This window comes from Brachionichthys hirsutus, chromosome 14 (assembly GCF_040956055.1).
Source record: "Brachionichthys hirsutus isolate HB-005 chromosome 14, CSIRO-AGI_Bhir_v1, whole genome shotgun sequence".
Classification (NCBI taxonomy): Eukaryota; Metazoa; Chordata; class Actinopteri; order Lophiiformes; family Brachionichthyidae; genus Brachionichthys; species Brachionichthys hirsutus.
The window spans coordinates 9875139-9899554 of NC_090910.1; the positions used below are offsets into that span (position 1 = coordinate 9875139).

General features: G+C 46.4%; 1 protein-coding gene across 1 annotated transcript; it reads left to right on the forward strand.

Moving 5' to 3' along the window:
- The first annotated feature begins 258 nt into the window (after positions 1-258).
- Positions 259-24416, forward strand: malrd1 (MAM and LDL receptor class A domain containing 1). The gene is made up of 32 exons (XM_068748257.1): positions 259-436; positions 1334-1462; positions 1573-1661; positions 1765-1923; positions 2362-2452; positions 3528-3680; positions 4232-4337; positions 4823-5190; positions 5552-6000; positions 6460-6547; positions 6655-6834; positions 6943-7099; positions 7831-7987; positions 8075-8185; positions 8952-9165; positions 9257-9504; positions 9629-9911; positions 12464-12709; positions 12927-13084; positions 14673-14853; positions 17231-17359; positions 17480-17641; positions 19480-19637; positions 20184-20382; positions 20803-21081; positions 21287-21412; positions 21794-21860; positions 22920-23011; positions 23110-23206; positions 23296-23356; positions 23972-24067; positions 24162-24416. The coding sequence occupies exons 1-32, from the start codon at positions 259-261 to the stop codon at positions 24258-24260; spliced, it is 5310 nt and encodes a 1769-aa protein (XP_068604358.1). The 3' UTR covers positions 24261-24416.

Consider the following 24416-nt stretch of genomic DNA (forward strand, 5'->3'; position numbering starts at 1 on the left):
AAGATAGTCGCACCAAAATGTTCTAATTTTATTATTTGTATTCCCTTTTTTTTGTCTTATCCTTGTTAAACTCAGTAAGACAAACCAGGAAACTGACCTTATTGCATAACAGCCATAAAAAAAAATCAATTTATCACCCTTTACAACCCGCACGTACAGGATCAGTCCAAGACTCAAGTCAACTGAACACAGCGAGATGATCTCTCTTCCTACAAAATGCTTCCCCTGGAGCTAAAAAGCCGGACTTCTATTTAATTGATGACGTCACTGCGGGCCGCGGCGCGGCTGCTGTCGGCCTTCTCCCTCGCGTTGACCGCCGTGTCCGTCAGAGCCTGTTTGACTCACGACTTCACCTGCTCTCAGGGGACGTGTGTCCCGGAGGACGGAGTGTGCGACTTCACCGACAACTGTGGAGACGGCAGTGACGAGGACAGCTGTGAGTAAAGCAGGAAACGCATGCAGTATAATAATCACGCAAAAATAGAGCACTAAATGTCACCCGGTTAGAATATTAGTAGGATGTGAGTACTTGTACACACTGAATCATTGCAGTATTTCACTTGAGACCATTTATTTATTTTAAGTTCCTGTTTCGTCATTGAAAATAATAGTACTTACTTCGAAAAGTATTTGCCTGTACTGGAATTGCAAGGATTTAACTGAGGAAAATGTTTTCTTTATCTGAAAAATCCATTGTATTGATTTATGTTTACTTGTCACGTCGTTAGTCCTTTTATTGTTACCATCAAAGAAGCATAGTTTTCTTACTTTGCGGTAAAAACAACAACAACACACACACACACACACACACACACACCTGTGTCCTTTAACTAAATATGTGGATCCTCAGTTGAACCCCAACAGCAACAGACATCGAAGGCAGTTTGTATCTATTTCTGAACAATGTTTTTAGTAGGCTCAATTTGTTTGAGGATTTTTGAAAAGATTAAAGGACGTATATTCGCATAATCAAAGCAATGCAGAAATGGTGCAATGAATTACAGTCCAGCTAAAAAGACAGGATTACAAAAAAGATTCGGTTCTGCGTTCAGACTCTGGAATATGAGTGTGATCTTTTCTACTGAGCCTGCCTTCCACGCTTCTGAAAATAATATGTGATCAGCTTTGCTTTATAGACCCTATAGTTGCACATTTGGCCACAAAGCCAATAAGAATCTTCGCTGAAAATGAGATGCCATTTAGATTTTGGGCTTTGGTGAGTTCATGAGTCTTTGTGGGCGTGTGGAAACCGCAGTCGAATCCCACCACACACGTTCGTCGGAAGAAACAATGGCGAAAGCAGCAGAGAAAAGTGTCTCTTTTCTTTATGAAGGCTCCGGATATAAGAGGTGTGATTTTACGGAGGGATTCTGCGACCTGCTCCAGAGTTCAGAGACGCTCCCCGGATGGGTCAGGACGACTGAGGTCCCGGGTCTCCAACACGATCACAGCAACGCTTCAGGTGGGGATAATCTGGCATTTTTGGGATGAACACATTTGACCTACTGAAATAACAATCTTCATCATCGCCCTGTATATTTTTTTTCTACCACTCCTACGCTCCACTCTCAGCACATTTCCTGTCGCTTTCACCTGTCAGTGGAAACACCACTACAGCACAGCTGAGCAGTCCCACCTTCCTGCCCAGTCAGGCTTGCCAGGTAAGAAGACTCCCCCCCCTGTTTTTGGTAACTTCAAAAAAAAAATCCTGAACAACCACAGGAGGACAGCTGGAGACAAGCGGCCTGTATTTTACCTCTACAGATCAGGTTCTACCATTATGTTGAGGCAAAGCGTGGAGATCTGGAAGTCTTGGTTCACAACGAGGGTTGGAGCACATCGGTGTGGAAAAAGCCCCCGCAAACTCTGATGGGAATGTGGTCACGGGCCGTGGTGAACCTTTCCACCAATCACAGTTTTCAGGTTTGCATTACATTGATATTTGATATTTCATTTTGGGGGAACATAAATATCAGCTGATATGCATGACCAAAGAAAGTTCTGTCTTAGCCTTCATTTTTTCCATCACTCATCTGTTATTTATTTAGATCAGTCATAAATGATGGGTAATATAACTCTACTGTAGATAAAAGCTGTTCCATGGACCTTGATCAGTCCAAGATGCGCTTTGACAGGCAGAGGAAATGGTGCAAACGTTTAAAGCAGACATTAAACGGGGGAGACTCGTGTTGCAAAGCTAATGATCAAATATTACCATAATGCATACTTCCAAGTTAAACGGTGTAGACATCAACATCATCCTGAAGACACATAAACTACAATAACCATGATGCTACTGTGCCGATGTTAATTAAAGCAACGCTCTACCTAAGATAAAATAAGGCTGTCTGTGTCTACCAGGTACTGATTCGAGGGCAACTTTGGGCAGACAGCGAGGCCTCCGAGGTCTTCGCCATCGATGACCTATCCTTCGGCCCCGGCTGCGTGACTGGTACTGTTAGCGTTAGCAACATCCCAATGCTCGGGCAGGACAAGTTTAGTAATAATAATAAGATGGGGGGGAGACATTAAAGCACTCAGAATTGGAGTCATTACAATACTAAATTAATGAGACATTACCCTGCACAGGATGAGGGGGGGGGGTACAGTCAGCAGCACGATGCACTCTGATGATTATGATGCAGTTGGACATCCTACCTGGGAGCATTTAATAAAAGTGACACCCGCCTGGACAGAATTGTTATATGTTGCCGTGGTGATTTACAGGTATTTCAGCTGCAAGCATAAACTACAGCTTCTTTGCGGCGGCCATTATTCATTCAGAGCAGCATTATGTGTCATGCGGTGCCTGTGAAACAAAAGGTGAGCGTTGACTGTCGTCTCATCTCAGCTGCAGCCTGTGGCCTTGAAGCCTTCGGCTGTTTTAAGGTCTCTTTTTCCTTCCGGAGAGACGCAGCTGCTCGAGAGGCAAAGTTGGAATGAAATTGATAAATAAATGGGGGGGGCTCAACAATTTTCAGTCTCACTTCCTCACCCATTAATTAGTGACACTGGAAGGGCTGCAGGCAAGCGCGACTTCTTTCCTCAATGACGCATGCCTTATAAATAGAACCTGATAAGTTTTTCGTTTTCTTATCTCATTTCACTTTTTCTTAAAGGGCTTGTGGGTAATACGGCAGCATTTTATATCATTTTGTGTGCTATCAGAGTTTTTCTCAGCATTAAATTACTCGCAAATTGTCCTCAATCATCCTCAAAATAGGTGGAAAATCTAAAAGGGAATCAATTTAATTTGTTTATTGACTCGTTCAATCCAAGCGGGGTCTTAATTACGCGATTAACTTCTCCTGCCTAGTTTTTATAAAGCAGTATAAAAACTGTACCTTTTGACTTATCTTTCATGCTGCATTGACCGAGTTTCATGTCCCTGCGAGTTAAATGTGCTTCCTGGGCCTTCCGATCAAATCACACAATCTTCCGGATGGATTTAATGTTCAAATGTCCATTTTCTTTTGTTTGAGTGAACAAACAAACAAAAAAAGAAAAACCTCACTCTGCCCATTCAGCATCTGACTGTGACTTTGAAAGCGGGTTCTGCGGCTGGCATGAGCTCACCCCCGGCGATGGTTTTGACTGGGTCAGGGGTTCTTCTGTGGAGGTGCCTCCACACTACTATGGCCACCCTCCACCTCTGGACCACACCACCAACAGCACCGAAGGTAAAGAAGCAAACCGCCTCCACCAGCAGTCTGCTGCTATAGAAGAGAAAGCTGCTGAGCGGGACGATCTTTGGATAGAAATAATGGAAAAAGATCATATTATCTCAAGTTAAAATCACGGAATAGCGAAATGACAAAAACAGCTTCTGTGTGTGTTTATCAGAGATAAGCTGTTCTTGCTAGAAATGCCTTCTCAGCTCTCCTAATAGCCGAGAGGAAATCAATGTGCTCTATCCATTCTGCATGTTAACAGCACATTTATTGAAAGATACAACGCCTTCCTCGCACCGACCACGACAACGTGTTGCTCTGCATCACACCTCATTGCTTCTTTATACTCTGGCTAATCTTCATCTGCCTTCGAGAAAACATTTAACAGGAAGTCTTTTTTTTTTTTTTTAATCTAACAAGGAATTTGGAGCGTCTCTCGTGAGGTTTGGGGCCTCCTTTGTTCTTCATGTGTCGTGGAACGGCACATAATCTAGTGGGACAATCTGTTCCGTCTCCGACGACGACTACGGATTAAATGACGGCTGCCTCTCTCGCTACAGGTCACTTCATGTTTATATTAAAGAACAGCAGCAGTCTTTATCCGGACGCTGTCCTCCGAGGACCCTGGATCAATCAGTCGTCCTCCGGCTGCACCATGACCTTCTGGTGAGAGTCGCGTCACTTCCTCCTCCGGACAAAGCTTCAACATTCAGAGCGACTCCTAACCTGCAAATGGAATCTATTTATACACACCCAGTGCAATTAATTTTACCCTTTGGTCCAACCATCGTTTCACGCTTCTTAGTTCTCGCACAGATAATCACAATCAGACAGAATGCCTCTGAATCTATCATATTCGAACAGTTTTATGATCCCCGAAGCTTTATGTGGAGTTTATTGTCCTTAGTGATTAGAGGGGTTCCCCTGGCAGAAAACTAGATGCTGGAGGTTTATAAATGACTTTCCTGCAGAGGGGCCAGCGGCCCTTGTGTATATTACGTATATTCTGTCACGCAGGCACGCATTCTCACAACGAACCTGTGAATTACAGAATCTGGTGTGAGCAGATATCCTTAAATAGAAAGCAGAATAAGAAATGCAAAGAATGGCCTGTGCTGGAATAAACTATCTGCGTCTGTTATCTCCTTCAGGCATTATAACTCGGGTATCTCCGTGGGGGCTGTAGACATGTACCTTCGAATCAATGGAGCCCAAAACAACACTCTGGTGTGGAGGATTCTGTACGATCAGGGAGCCCGCTGGAAACGGGCCCGGATCCAGCTGGGCCGCATCGCCCAGCCGTTCCGGATCGCTTTGGCCAAGATGAGCCTCGGCATGTTCGATGGCGTCTCCGCCTTCGACGATGTCGCCTTCGAAAACTGTTCGATGCCTCCGGCAGCGGCCGAGTGTCCCGCGGACACGCACTTCCACTGCTCGCACACCAGGGCCTGCGTGGAGCGCTTGCAGCTCTGTGACCTCGTGGACGACTGTGGCGATGGATCGGACGAGGAAGGATGCTGTGAGCGTCTTGTTTGCTTTTCTGCTCAAGCTTTGCTTCTATTAGCCTAATAATAGAGTGAGCTGCAGGTGGTTGATGTGGATTGTGGGTAATGTAGTCACCTGTTTTTTGTGTAAGAAAGTAAAAACATAGAATAACGGTATCAGTCGTTCTGCTACCACGATTTTGAGTTTTTTTTTATATCTATCCACACTCGTTGCAGCTGGAGGAATATCTTTTAATCTCATTGTATGCTTAGTTTGTAAGATTTTAGTCTTGGAAATAACCTTTGATTAAAGTCGTTAAAAGACTGGGTTTTACAAAAAATTGCTTGTGACGCTTGTGTTGGCACATCAGATGAATTTCCTCTCGCGTCCCACAGCTCCGGACCTGCAGTGTAACTTTGAACACGGGCTGTGCAGCTGGAAACAAGAGCACAGCGGAGGGGACGTGTTTGACTGGACCCGTATCGAAGGCCCGACCCCGTCCTTTAACACCGGGCCCTGGAAGGACCACACGCTGGGCGCCAGCTATGGCCACTACCTCTACATCGAGTCCTCGGCGCCCCAGGTGTTCAAGGATACAGCTGTCCTGCTCAGCAGGGTCTTTCAGCCCACCCATCAGCGCGGCGCGGGCCCGACCCGCTTCCGCCGACAACACTGTGTCTTCCGCTTCCATTACCACATGTTTGGCTCGCGCGTGTTTTGCCTGGCGGCGTACCTGCGGACCGCAGCGAGCGGCCGTGGGCATATGCTGTGGGTTCGATACGGAGACCAAGGAAACCTTTGGCACAGAAAGACTCTGTACCTCAACAGTGCTCGGCCTTTCCAGGTACTTCCTGGCTCTACAACAATACAATAATGTTTTTTTTTTTATGTCTATTTAGGCTTTTAGTTTCCGAGTTGGACTCGCATAGCTCTTTATGTCTTCAGATTTTAGCACCATGAAAGGCAGCGTGCGAGGACAGATTAATCTGCAGTTGTAGGAGGCATGATTCTATTGCTATAATCCCACTTGTATTCGCAGCACATCCCTCTGTAAGTCATTTGCATTCAGTCCCCTTGCAGACACGAGCTGCAGGTAAACACAGCTCCCTAGGCAACGATGAAGATGTGGTGAGGCAGACTGGCGTAGGGAGGACTTCTTACACCAATGGATCACTGTTAGCACGTCTGACAAATTGCTGTCTCTGCCTGCTAACAGCTGGTTCATACCCTAATGTTTCATTTGTGAAACAGAATTGCAGTTAACTGGTCCAATATTCTTTCGCTTGCTTTTCTTTTCTGTCAGATTTTGATCGAAGGCACAGTCGGCGATGATTTTAACGGAGACATCGCCATAGATGATCTTTCCTTCCTGGACTGTGACCCATACGAGGGTGAATGAGTCGACCGTCATAGAAATCTAAACATTCGCTTTCCTCAGTTTCTAATTATTTTCAAATTTTTTCATTGATTTGTTGTTTTTTTCTCTGCGATATTCCAGGGGAGCTCCCCAAAGCGAACGCCACGACCCCCGGAGTGACCACCCCAGCGTCCACCCTTAAACCCCATGGCTGCCCCGATGGACAGTTTGCGTGCAGAACGCACGGAGAGTGTGTTGCTCAAGACAAAGTGTGTGACTTCAGAGGCGATTGCCCTGATGGCTCAGACGAACTTGAGTGTGGTAAAACTGCCGTCTCACAATTTCACCAGAGAAAGCTTTAATGATGAGCGTCATGATTTCTCACGCCGTATCTCTATTGTGTTTCCTGACCCATTTCTCTTTGCCCAGTAAAGGAACGGTGTGATTTTAAAGATGGCGACACCTGTGGGTGGGTGATTGTTGACTCGTCTCTGGTCCCGAACCACGCGTTTCGCTGGGCGCCGGATCAGGGTGAGAGTATTCATGATGGGGAGGAGTACCACCGTCCTATTAACGATCACACCCTGTGAGTATCAGACGGTTCATTGTGAGGAAAGTGAATATCTTCACTCAAATAGCAAGTATTAAGTCAATTCTTCCCACGGCCAGAGCTGCGGACACGACGCAGCATCGTCGTGGCGATGGTCGTGTGAGGCTACAGCCGTGGTCTGTGGAGGCAGCGACATCACTAGCTTATGAGCCATGGAATAGGCGAGAGCCTCAATAACGGAAGGCAACATTTATTTTGAAAAGTCGCTGCTTTTTGATTTACTCTTCCTGCTTTCTGTTTTAACATAACGTAACTCCCTCTAAGAAGAGATGGCATGTCTGGATGTGACCCTACCAAGTAAATAAAGGATTAAAAAAGAAAAGAAAATGCAACAGATATCAAAAATAAATGGAGCTGCACACACTTTACAAACTGAAAAAACTAAATATGGATCTTCTAAACTGTTTTATCAAATCAGAAGTCTAAAAGTCAAAAACCTTCTCTATTATTATTATTATCCATGAAGAAGAATAAAAAAAACAAATTTTAAATCTGAGAACTGAAAGCTTTTTATTTTGAAGCTCTTATCAGAATAACTGCTGAATAATATGCACATACGAGTCTGTTTTGTAATCAGGCACACACACACACACACACACACACACACACACACGCACACACACTGAGAATGGATGTAAAGTGAAGTAAAACGCAGCAGGAGTCGATGTCCAGAGGTTTTCTGTGTGTTCTTGTCTGCGCTCTGGCAGAGGCCGTCCGGAGGGCTGGTACCTGTGTGCAGACAGTTCTAACGGCGGCTACGGCCAGACCACTGACCTCCAGACCCCGGTCATCTCCTCCACTGGACCTCAGTGCACGCTGGTCTTCTGGTACTATATGTTTGGGTTCACGGTGGGATCGCTGCAAGTAAGACGATGGAGCACGCTGCGCTATCGTAGTGTATCGTGGGTAAGCGTTTTAGTCAATAAGCCTTTGATTACATGACATTTTCAGGTGCTGCTGAAACATGGAGATGCCTCTCATAAGGTTTGGTCTCAGTCTGGAAGTCAGGGCAACAAATGGAGGCGAGGGGAGGTGTTATTGGGGCTCTCAGCCAACTTCCAGGTCTGTTCGTTTATTACACCTTTTATAAACACTCTTATCGGTACTATAACCTGATTCGGGTGGCCTGAGTACACTTAAAAGGAAACCATGCTGACAATAGTATATATATTTGTCTACGATATTCACGTTATTTGTTGATATAAAAATGTATCCCCTAATTTTCTTTGTTACAATTACGGTGTTGAACTTTAACTGAGACGGGAATCATATAAAATACTTTTATTGTTGTCTAAAAGGCCGATTTAATGCCTTGTGATAATTTTTTAAGCATAATAAAAAATGTAAGTGATTATTATTTAAACTTTTCAGGGATCCAGAGTTCCTCATTCAGGACTTGGTACTTTTAACTCATGACTAAATGATGTGGCTTCCTGCCATCATCACTTTTTCAATAAAAGCGATGTCATTAAAAGTATCTTCTCGCTGTAAATTGGACTCACAGACTGGGTCAATAATGACCTGATTGAGTCTAATGTGCCTTTCATTTGCGAGCTGGACAATCAGCAGCATGATAATCGTCTCGTCTCGGACAGCGTGACGATGCATCGCCCCCGGTGGCGAGGGCTGCATCGCCCCCACACATCACCATCAACCCTCGGTGGCGTGAGAACGCCACAAACGGGCAGCTGAAGGCCCTTTTTGCTCCGGGTCCCCTTTTGCAGAGTTCAAGAGCCCTTTTCCTGAGCGAGGTCGTCGCCCACACAGAATGGGCGCCATCATTATAGACTCTAAAAGTCAGTCCTGCTTGTTGTCGCTTCCTTCCCAGGTGGAGTTCCGGGCGAAGCGTGGGATCAGCTACATGGGCGATCTGGTGCTGGATGATGTCACCTTCATGGACTGCCCTAATCCTCTTCCGTCAGGCCAGCCGTGCTCGCCCGATCAGTACGCCTGCGCTAACGGCCGCTGCATCCCCCAGGACAACCTGTGCGACTTCATCAACCACTGCGGGGACAACTCTGATGAAGACCACTACATCTGCAGTGAGGCCTCCTCCACCTGCCCGATTACCCCCCCCAAAAAAATATAATCTACAGATAAGGTTCCTACAGATATGCTGTTGCTGTGTTTCAGAGGGATTTAGTGGGCGCTGCAGCTTCGAATTTGATCTCTGTTCCTGGCGCCAGTGCAGACAGGATGACTTTGATTGGTTGATCAAAGCAGGCAGCACGCCAACGGTTGGCACGGGGCCAGTGAGCGACCACACCCTGAGGAACCCCTCAGGCCATTACCTCTACTTGGAGAGCTCCTTCCCCCAAGCGGCTGGAGACACCGCCCGAATATCAGGACCTTTATTGAGCCGCAGGAGCTCACGGTGCAAGGTGAGCCGGAGAAACGAACATTTAAATGAACTATAATCAGAATAGATGAATGAATGGGGGGGGGGGGGGTCACACCTGCTAAATAAATGGCTTATTTGATCTCTATTTGCTCCCCTTCATCCAGATGCGTTTCTATTTCCACATGTCTGGAGACGGCATCGGGACCCTGAGCGTGTTCAGGAAAAGCAAAGGACGCCTTCATCTCCTGCTGAACCTGACGGGGGATCAGGGCAACTACTGGCAGCTCAGGGAGATCCCGCTGAGCGACACCAGCGACTTTCAGGTCACGTTTGAGGGAAAGGTGGGCCGGAGTCCAAAGGGGGACATCTGCCTGGATGACATCACATTCTCACCAGGATGTCTGCTCGCTTGTGGAGAAGTGGGCAGCGATCCTTCACCTCCTCCAGGTATATACGCTCCAGACTTTTATGCCACCGTGTTTTTTAGATTAAAGATCACTCTTAAGATCACCTAGATTCGTGACCAGTCGTACCAGGAAAGCTAAAAACATTCAGTCGTTAGCATGCCAACATGCTGAATTAAGGTGGCTGTGAACATAAAACTATTTTTTTTTATATTGCTTTGCATCTCTTACCTTTTTTTTTTTTTAACGATGGAACTATTTAAGGCGAGAAAGGAGAACATGAGCTTTTTTTTTTTACTGCCATTTTTATTTTGGCTATAATAGGCCAATTAAATGTATTACCTTCCTCTTGCACTGGAGGCTGAATGAGATGACCCTGCGGAGGAGCACCCTCCCCTCCAGAGTCTCCTTGTCTCTTGTCTTCAGCAGCAGAAACATGTAGTGTTGAAGACTGTCCTTGTGGTCGTGTGCATTGTCTCCCTGCATCTGTTTATTATTCTTGGAAAAGACTGAAAGAATTTAGCAGCATCATGTCATCACAGAAATGAAGCCTCCTCAATGCGAATTGTTTGGAATTACTTTCTTCCGAAGAAATAATAGTCACTCTGAAGACTAGAAAAATAATATTCTTGCGCTTCAAACTAAACATGCTTATTCCAGGCATCGATATCTTGAAATCTGAACAAATAAAAATATAATAACTATAATTAATTACTATATATCCTAAAAGTGTGAATAAAACTGGCCCCATGAATCGTCTTTAAGAATAAAAAAATTCAAGTTGTATCAAGGTTTTTTTAGGATTATTGTTGCTTTGATGAATGAGAATCCACATGTTTATATTTTAGACATCAAATATTAATAGATGTGAATGAATACACAGATTAAAAATACAGTGCAGCTCATGCAAATTATGTTTAGCGTTAAACCGTAAATGGGGAATATCGGAATGGTGTAATGCCACAGCACAAATACGTTCATGTACTTTGACTGTACAGTAAGTTATGCGCTCAAGGCAACGGTGCCGGCGGCACCTCACACGAGGATTCCATTGTGAAGAACTGCACGGTTGAGAAAAGGAAGACGGATTGCTGCTGCCTTATTGTTTTTTCTTTTTCAAAATGTGACGGGATCAGTTTCAGAACAGGCGAAAGATAAAGTGGGATGGAGAACAGAGGGATTTCATATATTTCCTGAAGGTTAAGACGGTATGTAACCATAGAGAGAGAGAGAGAGAGCTTTTATTATACTGTATACGGAAACCCCCAGGGACATTTTTCTCCACTGCATCATTCTATTATACTGTTTGACGAGATCTACGTGTGCGTGTTTGTGACATCATTGTTAAAGACGGGGAGGGCAGGCGGGGCAAGAGAGAAAACAAAGAGGCTTCCGTTTAATTTATAAATGATTTTTTCTTTTTAATTTGAGGAAGCCAGATGATATCTGTGAACTCCAAGGTTGCGTTTACCTTGTCAGATGCCAGAGGGTGTAATGTATCACCCTTACGCCTAGGGGGCAGTATAACACGCAGGGTGACAAGCATACTGCGTGTCCCTGGCGTGAAGGTCTGGCTGCTGCTGACGATCTGGAGTCGGGAAGTTTATGCGCTGGAATTAATGAGGACAAATTCATTTTAAAAGCTGCATCTAGCAAAGGGATATTATGAGGTGGAACATTCGGGACGCCCCACCCCAGCCGGTCAGCCGGCTTCCTATGCGCCTTTGTTGGGGCGCATTGCTTCTGGTCCTGCGCATCTGAAGAGGAACAAAGGATTAGAAGGGACTTATAAGCCTTTCTCTTCTTTACTTACCGGGACCACCCCTCTTCATCACGCCTCATCTCCCTCTCAAGCACAACCCAAAGCAAAGCCCTGACCCTGCTGGAATGCCTGGCACCGAAAGGAGTACACCCCCCCCCCCCCCCCCCTCGAGCGCTGCCACCCTATGATACACTGATTTGGGCTTATTGCCCCCATGTTCCTTGATGTCCTTAAGCCTCTTAAGGACCCTGACGCTGCCTGCTCATGGCCTCCCAGTTGACTTCTTATGCTGGGAAGTTACTGCCAGACTCTCATTGTGCTGATCTGATGAAGCACAAAGCGGCTTGACTTCAAAAAGAACAGCGTTCAAATCTGCGACACTGTCAAATCAAAGGCCCGGAGGAAACGGGAGAGTCCAAGTGGCGAGCTGTAGACTTGAAAGGCCCTTTTCCGTGCAAGATTATTATTATTTGGCTGGAAGTGAAATTGCGTACAGATATTTCATTAACTTTGCTTTCTGCACAAAATGAATCCGATATGATCAGAGGGGTTCAGACGCGTCCTAATGTTCTAATTGATTCGGACTGCGGGGAGGAGCTGGATATTTACGCTATCCGCCCCCTCATCAAACGGGAATAAGCATATTTCTCTCCTCACAATGTCAAACCTCAGCTCCACTATAAAAGCCACTGAACAGCGGAAAGCAGCAACCAGAATGTGATGTGACACGTATTTCAGACATCATGACCTGCCTGTGGGTTTGCAGGAACGTACGCCGCCAGTCCTTAGAGATACGGAGCCTGACTGATGTTTAATGGTTGTCTTATTCCCAGGCTCCTGCCCTTCAGGCTTCCTGCCCTGTAGGAATGGCCGGTGTTTCACTCCGGGCCAAAGCTGCGACTTTACGGACGACTGTGGCGACGGCACAGATGAAAAGGATTGCGGGACTTCCTGCTCCTTTGAGGATGGCCCCTGCGGCTGGAAGAGCTCCCTGGCCGATAATTTCGATTGGACGCTCGGGGTTGGCGCCATCACACGACTGCGGCCTCCGTACGACCACACGCTGATGGATGAAACTGGTCGGTCTTCACAATGTTCTGCCTTTACATTATAAATATTCTGTGCGGGTTTGACCTTCGACCCCTGCTTGATCAAAGGCAGTGACATATTAGGTGTCAAAGATCACTCTGTGACCTCACAGCTCCCACTCTACGCCTATAATTTGTCAATGTTGGCCCGGACAACTTCGACAAAACACCATCCTCCTCTCCTCGTCTCCCTCGTCTCCTTCTTCAGGGCACTTTGTCTCTCTGGAAGCCACGCCGGTGGGACTCAAAGGAGATAAAGCTCACATCAGGAGCTCTGTTTGGAAAGAGTCGAGCGCCATCTGCAAGCTCTCCTTCTGGTACTACATTTCCCACGTGTCCTCGGGGACAATCCGCCTGCTGATTAAGGTAAGCCCCATGCAGGAGGACTCGGATCGGGGTTGCCACCGGTTCAGACGAGGAACCCTGCAGATCATTTGCTTCAGTCGAACGTGAAGCCTAATTACATCATGTTCATTTTGGACAGTAATTACGCCACGTCAGCACAGTCTCAGGATGCTAGGATCATAAAGGAGGCGAAGCCGTCACTCTCTCCTTCAGGGTTATTGATCAGTGTATCTCGATGGCAGTCATGGCCACTCCTCGTCTCACCCTCCCCTCTGCCAGTTGTCGAGGATTCTTTCTCGATGGTGCGCCCAAGTCAACAACAATCAACATTTCAGGGATTGCAATTTGTGCTCGCAGCTTTATGTCGGCGGTGATTTACTCTGCTTCCGACCTGCGTTTTCGCCTTGAAGAAACTTTCCTTTGACTGGGAGCTCCAGCGAGGAACCTTCAGACTGATTGAATAAATGCCTCGACTGCTAAATCACCCATCTGGCGTGCTGCATGTATCACACACACACACACACACACACTCGTCAGTCACTCTAAGGCTGCTTTTGTGGATCGGGTCTTTAGTCCCTGACATAAATCTGTGTAAGTCCTCCTGTAGCCGGCTAGTAATCTGCGCTTTACACTCGCAGTAACACGATTATTTCAAGCCAGGGCTCTACTGGTGGAAAGCAGAGGAGACGGCCAAGGGTGCATTTTAATTGGCTTTATAACTAGAGTAGAATAAGGCATCACTCGTCCTCTGGTCTGGATTACATTAGGCCACGTCTCCTTCGCTGTACTGTTGGAGCTGCAAGCAGAGTAGGTTGGACATCATTGAAAAAGCCAATGAAGTTTGACCATTCTGTGACTTATTCCATCACCACATCAAATCAAGTAACACAAAATAGCCTGCAGTCACCTTGGAAAGGAGTGGAGATTGAGCTATTATGAATTATTGCACAGTTGCAAGGCGTTAATATTCTTATACTTTATATTTTTTGTATAACAGGGCTATATATAATGACAGTTTCATGTTTGTTGTCTCTATGTTGACCTCCATTGTTTGGATGGCTGTTCCTCCACAGAGTGCATCTCCACCATGACACACATGTATGTGCGTGTGTGTGTGTGTGTGATTTCACTCCATACTGCGTTCTAAATGTCTCATTCATGCTCTCGACACACGCAGGTAAGACGATAGAAACAACCTTTCAAAGTTCCGTCCATTTTTATTTCAAAGCTGTGTTAGTGAAGATTTACTGACCCCCCCCCAGTGCCATGGGACAAGACAGCAAGGACTTACAGAGGAATATGCATCGGCTTGTGTTTTAATATGTTCCACATGTGGTATGAGGGAGGCTTTCATTCTCAATAGGATGTCTCAGGGCAAGGGGAACGTATTACTACAAAGTTATGCTAATGAGACTTTAATGACACCCCTCGGATGGTATTTACTGTTCCAAACGTTAGTTTCATCTCTTTTAACTTAAAGTTCTTTAAACGTAACGTTCGGACAACAGTCAGCCGCTGCGACCTTGAGTCCACTTCGAGGCTCTTGATCAGTCGTGACCAGAAATACCACCGCGTGATCTTCCTGTCCCACTGCTGTCCTTCTCCACAGACCGAGAACAAGCTGTGGGAGGCGTGGAACAAAACGGGACATCAGGGGGATTACTGGAACAAGGCAGAGATCCCCCTCAGGAAGCTGAGGAACTTTGAGGTGATATTTGAGGGGGTTCGCTCAAGGGACCTGAGCGGAGGAGCCGCCCTGGATGACCTGGAGTTCATTGATTGTGTCCCGAGTGAGTGATGGGAAGAATGCAAACATTCAATAAGCAATTTAAGTTATTGGTTGTTGCAGAAAGTTCACGTAAAACCTCTCCGTTATCACGAATGTGCAAGCACAGTTTGAGTTTCCTTGTGTTGGACTGTCAGCTTCTGGTCCGGCTTCTTAACCTATATTGAGCAATTTGACTCCCGGAGTTAATCTGAAAGTGAGGATTTGTTTTTGAACGGCAGACAGCCGCCATGTGGAAGCAACCTGGACTCTGACAAGCTAGATTCAGCTCGAACAATGAAGCCAGAGGACAAATCGGAGAAAATGACTGCTGATCCGGATTCATCCCCAGCTGCTGATCTGACCACAGTGTCTGGAACACAGTTGTGTTTTATCCACTTGAGAGTGTGTTTCCCACAGATGTGGTATCGCACCACGGAGTTGTCCCTGTTTGGGTCGGTAAATCGCTAGGTAATGATTATGCAAATCACGTAGGACTGGCAGGCTACACTGGCTGGCTTCCATTCCGTCCCCCCTGGATGACAGCATGCCCACATTGTTAGCCTCCATGTACAAAAATGGCATCTATTTCATCTTGGCCATCAGGGGACAAAAGAGCCCATCATCACGTCCACAGACCAGGATGGATCAATGACATCTGCCGATCCTCCTTCTGGTTCCTGCTCACCCTTCATCCCATTCTTCAACGATAAACCTGCCCTGCTTTGCTCAACATCTCATCCAATCATCTCTTTCCTCGCGTGTCCCCGATCTGACCCTCATTATTTCCATCTGTTTGTCTCTCTTTGGACAATCTGCTCCCCTCGACTGATGTTTCGTCTGGCAGGACTCCCGATCAATGTATTCCCATCCGAGTGGATTTCTCTTTCTTTCTCACTAGTATCTTCTTTCTGATTTTTCCTTCCACCCCCTCTGATTCCAGCTCTGAACGGGAGCCAGCATCCGTCCTCGTCCTTGGCAGTCAGATCCAGCTCCGGATGGAGAAGTGTCCTGCTGCCCTTCTACACCTGCTATCAATTTCAGGGCCCCTCCTTCGCTACCCGGCCTTACGTCCGACATGATTTTGCCCGTAGAAAATATTTCCTCTCCAAGATTCCTGACTCCAATTATAGCAGCATCATCTCTCTCTCTGCTCATTTGATCCAATTTTTGAATCCGCACTAACTGATATGGTAAAAAAAATGAAACCCTCAAAATGAGGATATCCTTCCTGTTATAATTCCTAAATTGCATTTCCGCCTTATAGCACCAATCCAGCTCACGAATTTGCATAATAATAGCCTGCATCTCATTTAGCACTTTCCTCCTATATCTAGTCTTCATGCTAGGCTAAGCTAGCCGACCTGCTGTTTCTAGTTTCAGCCAGTAGGATATCGCTGAATCCCACCATTCCACCTGATGGGTTATTTAAAAGCTGCCCGCATTTGTAGCTGAGTTACCTTGCAGCGCTTTCAAATTTGTCAGAGAGATGAAAAATGCAGAAGGCCCGGGCAGAGAAGATGGTAAATGAAATGGAGCGCTGAACTGGAAAGTCTGGGGGTTTTTTTTGGACCCCAAACTCTCAGCTGCCTGGCGAAGCAATCGCGCCGGCGTCCTTAGTGCAGGTGTGAAGGTCGCTTTGTGCGGAGCGGTGGCACAAACGTTGTTATCGCTGCTTTAATTCAAAAGTAACTCGAGTTTGACGAGTTACTTGACGGCGGGAGAAAGATATTCATTAACTCCTTTGTTCAGTTCTCTTTTCATGTCAGTCAAGATCCGACTTTTCCTTTAAAGCCCCGAGAACATCTATAAGCTTGTCTCTGAAGATTACCCAACCGTGAACTGACTTAAATGTCAAAAGTGCACGGCCGATTCATGTACCCCCCCCCACCTCACCTGTTCAGGTGATTTATGTAGCGAAGGCGGGATAATGAGCCTTCATTACGTAATGGCGTCGAGCTTCTCCCCTTGCCGTCCTCGGTTCTTGTTTCATCAAACGTGCTTCTAATAATCTTCACAAGCGAGACGTAAATGTGCCGTGAAATTATTTTTCCGATATTTTCGTATCTGATAGCCTCAATGTGTGAAATTGATTCGCCTCCAGCGCTCGGAGTCGGAGCCGAAAAAGGGAGAGCCAAGTGTGTCTTTCTGTTTCTGTGTGACTGCTGCTGACGGGCTGTTTGATGTCTGTGACAAATGACAGATGTTCCAGATGAAACGGGGCTGGACGCCTCCATGCCGTCATCGACACACACACACACTAACCTGGGAGCCGACCCTCCATCGCCGCACAGATCAGGAATGATGCGTTTTAGCGAGACACACTTTCGTCCCGAGCATCTCCTCTGATTGGTCAGACCCATCTGAAGCCTGAAGAGCATTTACCATCTGTGTGTTCTTAGATGTTGTGGATCCAGTCAGTTGTCCTGCCGTCACGGACTTCGTGTGTCGCAGCGGCCACTGCATCGAGGCCCACCTGCTGTGTGACAACAAGGCCGATTGCGCCGATCAATCGGATGAGCAAAACTGCGGTGAGGGGGGGGGGGGGGGGGGGGGAATGGGGAAATGGGATTCCTGCAGTAAGGGGCGTGACTCCATCGCCCTGTGGACCGGATATAAAACGTTCTCCCACGTGTCTCTGTCTCTCGTAGGCCACATCCTGGGCTTGCCAGGAGCTTGTAGCTTCAACGTAGGCGGAGACCGCTGGGAGGAGAGCTGCCGGCTTTCTCAGGATGCCGACGATGATTTTGATTGGAGGATTGGCCATCAGGTTGAGACGCCGGGGGCGGGACCTAACGTGGACCACAGTCCCGGTTGGTACCCTTAAACCCCGCCTACTTTACGTTTCCTTCATATACAGCAAATCATCGAATGTAATTATCTTTTTATCTTTGATGAGAAATGATTCTATTTTATTTATAACACCGCTGATGATGATGATGCTCTAAGGAGACAAAGCGTCATCACTCTCCGGTTTCTTCTCGACTCTTTCTCTCGTGTGCTAATGAGAAGCTAAGAAAAAGCCATTTAGCTGTATTTAGTTTCTCCCCCCCCCCCTTTTTCATCAGTTCTTGCAGAACAACTGAAGCAAGGCTAATATTTAATAGTTGTGGTTAATTGATCGTGACTCTTTTTTTTTAGCTGAGGTTTAGGTTGACGAAAGATCATCGTCTTGGTTTGAATATTGGTTTGAGGCCCCTTAGACACTCGTATCATCCTGCCACATTCCCACTAAGGGTCTTGTTTGTGTAGCGATCTCACACCGCGTTTGCTTCCTGCCTTGATTTCTAGCAGCAGATTAATCAGGCTGTCAAACCCCCTCCTCACACGATACCCTCCGCGTTCTTCGCCTGCTGTCGGGTTCGTGCGGCGCCTTTGTAATTACAGCCTGACAGAACTTCCTGCAAGCTCGTGAAAGGCAGGGTTAATAAAGCATCCCGATCAATGTCAGCCTGAGCCCAGCTGAGCTGAACGGGATTTGGAAACGCTGTTTATCAGCAAGAATTGATTATGCTGAATCGAGACATGATCCTCGGCCTCTGGTGAATTAAAAATGGATCTTGCTGTATGGGTCAACGAAATTTATGCTCATTCACATCCATATAAGGTGAAATAAATCCTCATTCTATGTCGCTGTTCCTGTAATTTGCATTTATTAATGATTGTTTGGCACACTGACTGTCTGGAGCTCATTGTTTGTTTCCTGGGCTTGGAAAACGTCTCTTGACGATTGCGACACGGCCTTGATAGACGAACATAGCCCCATGAAATGAATGAAAAATCTAATTACAATGTTTGAGTGTTCAATCTGGCAATGAGATTCAATATTTATAATACAATTCCGTTCCTTCGGAATTACAAAACCCCAAATGTAATGTTTAATATTACACTGTTGAAGGTTTTGCCGCAGAGAAAGTGCAAATCTGAGATTCATTGATTTATTGTTAAAAAAAACAAAAAAAACAACGATCAGACTGATCAGTCTTATCCCTAATCACTAGTTGCAGCCTTAGTTTATTAATGGGAGAGTAGCTGATCATTTATGGTCAATAAATTATGATATAAAACCAAATTTTGTCATCAGGAAGCACGCTATTATTGTAAAGGTGTGTGTGTGACACCAAGTCATCATGTGATCCAAACCTGTGTAGATCATGGAGCCCTTCCTATTGGTTGTTTGAATGTATTGATCTGGGAGATGAATGTCATCAGTGGACACCAGAGCGGATCAATAAACTCCCTCTAACACACATGAGGGGACTGAACCGGGACATGAGGCGGACGCGGCATCTCGTGTTGGATGTGGAAGCAACATGTGCTTGCGTTTAATCTGAATGGATTCGCTGTTTTGAGGGCACCGAGCGTTGGTGTTTGTCGCGTGCTGTGGATTGCGATGGCCTTCGAGTCACGTGGAAAACGGCCACTTTGTTCTGGACTCACCCAGATGCATCTTCAAAAACCAGCCGAGTGGAAGAAGCTCTCTGCAGCTTGCTCCTCCTGCAGGCTGCAGCATTTAAAGAAAGCACAACCGGGAAAGAGCATTTTGTTTCCTGCAGTTAAGCAGACGTGGATATTCTGCAAATGTTCTGTCATCCATCACAGAAAAACATCAGCGTATTAGAGATGCTCTGTCCTGTATGTATCTCCATAGGGGGTGGCGGGAACTTCCTATACATCCACTCAGCCGTTCAGAGGGAGGGGGACGTTGCCAAGGTAACAACCAGGGGTCCGTTTCCAGCCAGCATCGGCCTGTGTCACCTTCGCTTCTGGTTCTTCATGCACGGCTCTGACGAGATGGGAACGCTGAAGGTGATTTAGTCAGAGCCTCATCTCCATAAATAATTCAAAGTGCCGTTTGTGTCAGGTGTCGAGCTTTTCGTACACGTTTTATTTTTATTTTATTGTTGTTTGCTGCCGGATGAGCCGTCACAATCGACTTCAAGGCTCATTTTGGGTTTCATCAGCAATCTCGCTTCATGAGAGTCTGCTTCCTGTCAGTCTCCTGATACGTACAGGAAGAAATGAAAGTCTCGATGAAAGCGTGTCGACGCTAAAAATTATCATATCCGTCTTTCCATGTCTTTTTTTTTTTTTAGGTGTTTTTGTAGTTGGGTTAATTTCAAAACAACAATGTTAAGAAGACAAACGAATGAAATATCACACAGAGAGCGAGAGAGAGAGAGAGAGAGATGTGACTTCTTGATTAAACTTAATTCACACCTGTGTACGGCTTTGATTGATTATTGATAGACACACCGACTTGATCAGCTGTAGCTTCGGGCTAACTATGTTTTGGTTTGGAAGAAACAAATGTGAAACGGAATCTTCGTGTAAAAGTCCCACGCACCTCGACAGGTCTACACTGTTGGACCCAGCGGCACCAGCCTACTGATGTGGACGGCCACTGGTAACCATGGGAACCAGTGGACGTACGCTAATGTCATCCTGTCCAACCCGGCGCCCTTCCGAGTGACCTTCCAGGCTGAGGTCGGTGGAGATGTGTGGACAGACATCGCCTTGGACGACGTCTCCTACACTGCAGATTGTGTGGCGGGTAAAGGTTTTATCTCCTGTCCCTTTCTGTCCCTACGCGACTGTTTGATTTCTTTCGATTCTTCTTAACCTCCTTTCAGTAGTACTTCAAGCGGCTGCTGATATTTCCACATCCTCCATTTTTCACCTCCTGTCCTCTCCTGTTTTGCCGTATTTTCCGATCACCAACATTCACGTCGTCCTGTCAGTCTCCTTCGGAATAATGCCACCCTCACGGAGAGTTTAGTAAGTTAATGGCACCGCTTGCCCTACATGTCCGCGTAATTCACCGTGGAATTGGGCCGGCTCCAAGCGGAGGCACGGAGGGCATAATTTGTGTTCACTTCTGAGTGTCTTCTTCGTTTGACTTCCTAAAGACACATCTAGTTCGTTCAACTGTCTAAATACATGCATGAATCTTCCCTGCGTTATGTCCCGACAGGTCCGGGAACGCCCCGGCCTCCGTCTTGCGGCGCCGACCAGTTCCAGTGTGCGTATTCCTTTCAGTGCGTCCCGGAGAGCTGGAGGTGCGACGGAGAGCCTGACTGTGCCGACCGCTCCGATGAAGAGTCCTGTCCCGACGTCGTTCCCGGCACTGTCCCTCCTCAGGATCGCTGTCCTGTTGGACGCTTCCAGTGCTTCAATGATGCGTGCCTGCCCTCCATCCTGCGCTGTGACGCCATTCCAGACTGTCCGGATGGAGAGGATGAGTTCAGCTGCCGTAAGGATAGGAATATAGAGTAGAATTGGCTGCCTGGAAATTACCCAGCTTTCTAAACCTGCTTTAAAATGTCTGGAAGCGTCAATACGGCTTGTTTTTGTGTTACTAACAAGGACTCATCCTCCCTTGTCCTATACGTCCTATACGTGTTATACCTCTCAAACGTAAGCCTCTTTTCCATCCCCGCCTCTTTTCCCGCCTCCAGCTCTGCTCCAGTGTGAGCTGGGAGAACTGGTGTGTGAAGATTCGCCTCGCTGCATCCCACTTCAGAAGCGATGTGACCGTGCCGTCGACTGTCTGCCGTTTCACTCTGATGAGACCAGTTGCCGTGGTAACATGCTTTTATTTACCTTTTTTTCTTACCAATTAATCATAGACAGTTCTGCGATGCTCTGATGTGTCAGAAGAAGCCGACTCTAGAGATACACAAACATTCGACCTCATTATTGTCAACCTGCGCCTTTCATGTTATACTATTTAAATAATATTCTCTTGATTTACTCAAGTGTTGCCAAAGCATCTTAAAGATCCCATATTCGACCCTTTTTTCCACAAATTAACGCAGTTCCTAGACAATTATATGAAATGTCTGTGACAGTCTTTGGTCAAAATAGCAAACAGATGCTGCAGGACAGCGTCCCTCTTTTCTGTCTCAAAAAGCTGTCAGAAAAGCCTCTGAAAAAAACGAAAAAGTGTCTTCTACATTTTGCAGAGTGTCCTCCGATGTATTGCCTGGATCACGGCTCATGCCTTGTGGGGAGACACGGTCCCACCTGCACGTAAGCTGAGCCTCACATTTATGAAAACACAAACATAAAGATGTCTAGTTTTCACACTCCATCCTCCCATCCTTTATCCCTCTCTTTGTGAGATGCAAAATATGGAAATCCCAGCTGTCCTGTTTCATTCTTTGCATGAAACATGTGGGGATCGCGCTCCTCCACCCTGCTTCGGGGAGCCACGATAGGGACCAGCTCACGTTATATTACCCCCACCCATCTGAACAGTCATGACACGTCTGGTTTCGCCGAGAGCTGCGTATTAGGAGATCAGGCCGATATAGAACAGATGTTTAGCAGAGCGGAGTTTCTTTCCTTCCCACTGATGCGGCTCACTGGACGGCGCGTAGCCGCAATTAGTTTCCATGCTGGAAACCCAGCAGATAAATCTTCCACCATTTCTGATGGTGCATAGCATGTGTGTTTGGGTATGTGCACAAGGAGAATGTCATCTATTTTAGTGCTTTTATTTTTTTCTTTGCTTTTTTCTCTTATCCCAAAGCTGTATTTAATACTCTTAAAAATATATATATATATTTTGTCGCAAAATTGATCCTAACCAGGGTCACCCAGGAGTAGTGGAAGGGGTGTGAGGTAGCTAAATCTATTACACAGCCGCATATTTATATTTAAGATGATTACACACGAGGAGTATATTTCAGTCCAGGCTATAAATCACCAGATAGCAGAAAAACTCGGCTCCACCATCCTGAGTCATTTCCACACCTTCACAGTGCGCTGCGATTTAGAGTGTGACAAGCTATTTCCACCCGAGGACGGAGTCCAAGCAGTTCAAATGAATGGGTAAATGTTTGAAAGGGCCAGCCTCTATCCCATAAAGTAAGGAGTATGAAAATAATATTTCTGTAAAATGTCCCAAAAGCAGCAGCAATATTTAGAAAATAAGAAAATACATGAACGAGGCAACGTTTCTGTGTGGAAGAAAAAAAACACGCACGTCTGGAGGGTCAAATGTGATGGACGACAGGGATTATTGCTCAAACCCCAGAGTGGTGTAGTACATCCTGTTCTCAATGCTCCATTGGTGTCTGATCTCAGGTGTCATCCAGGATGGACCGGCAACCGTTGCCATGTGAGGGAGAAACCCTCTCTCGTAACCCCGACGCCCAAACCAGATGACCTGCAGCTGGGTAATAACCAAACGCAGCTCCCTGCTTGCCTCTATTCAAGCATCCTCCCCTGCATGGCGCGTCTGCAGCTCAGCTGAACGTCGGCCTTTTTTCTTTAGATTCTGTTTACGTCGGCATCGCCATCGGGTCGCTGCTGCTCGTCGCCGGAGTCGCCGTCTGTTTCCTGGCTTTGTGCAAGAAAAGATGCGTCTCGCTGTGAGTCTCGTCTTCTTTTAATTTGACCGATGGGGACATTGTTGATGATGATGATGATGATGAGTTTATGCTCTTCGCTGTCTCTACAGGAGGCCCAACACGGTGGACTATGGGGTGATGGAGGACTCCGCCTTTGACTGGAGAGCAGAGGTCAGCGCAGAAGAATGTCCAATCGATCATCAATGAATTCAGTTCCCGTGTACAAATCTAATTTTTCTGCTATTCCTGTCACTTTTATTCAATCACCGGATCTAGCATTACGGCGGGGCAGGAGGGGGGGGGGGTCACAATTAGATTGCTCAAAGCCTTTCCACTAGATTGGATTTTTGATTTAAGATTATTGATTTTGTGCTTCTTGTGGATGTCTGTGTATTTACGTGTGTTTTATAATTATGCTCTTGAGTGCAAAACATTACCAGATAAACGCTAAAGGCAACGACAGAGCCTGATTTGCAACAACGCAACGTGGAATACTACAAAGTGGCGTCGACCGTTATCAAAATATGGTTTAGAAATTGATCCCTGAAGATCCCTGAAGTATTGAGTCCAGTTTACAGAAACATGTTGCCTACGGTAGCCCAGAATGGACAATCTAGAGGGGATTATTCCTGTGATGAAGTGATGAGAAAATGCTTTATGGAGGTTGGAGGTGTAATCACGGAGGCATAACGGCTCAATTCGATTTTAAGTGTGTCTGCGTTTCATGCGCTCACACACACATTAAGGCTCATCTAATCTATCCTGCACCGTTTCCCTTCCCATCAGATCCGGTCCTGGTGTAGCCGTCCCACGGTTAATCCGAGGATCGGCGACGGCCGGGGGGTTTCCATCAGCGTCTACCCCTGGAGGAGGCAGGTGGAGGTAAGGTGTCTCTGCCTTTTTATCGTTTAATTATCTGCGCAGAAGAAGCTAGTGACGCTAGTGTGTGTCTCTTTATCGTTTTGTCCACTGCTAGGTTTTGAAAGGGAAAGATCCAAAGCTCTCCTTTGCAAACCCGCTGTACAATTATCCGCCTGATGAAAACGCCGCTGCCTGCAGGAGCTCCAATGCATAAAAAAGAGTGGACTTTACGAAGTGATTCTGCAGCAGGTCTGGGTCAGAAGGTTTGTGCTCATCCTTGATGGGTTGGCCTCAATCTGCAGCGATGCCAAACGACAGGAGTGGAAGAAGAAGAAAGAAAAAGCATGAATCTAACCCCGATTTACCGGTA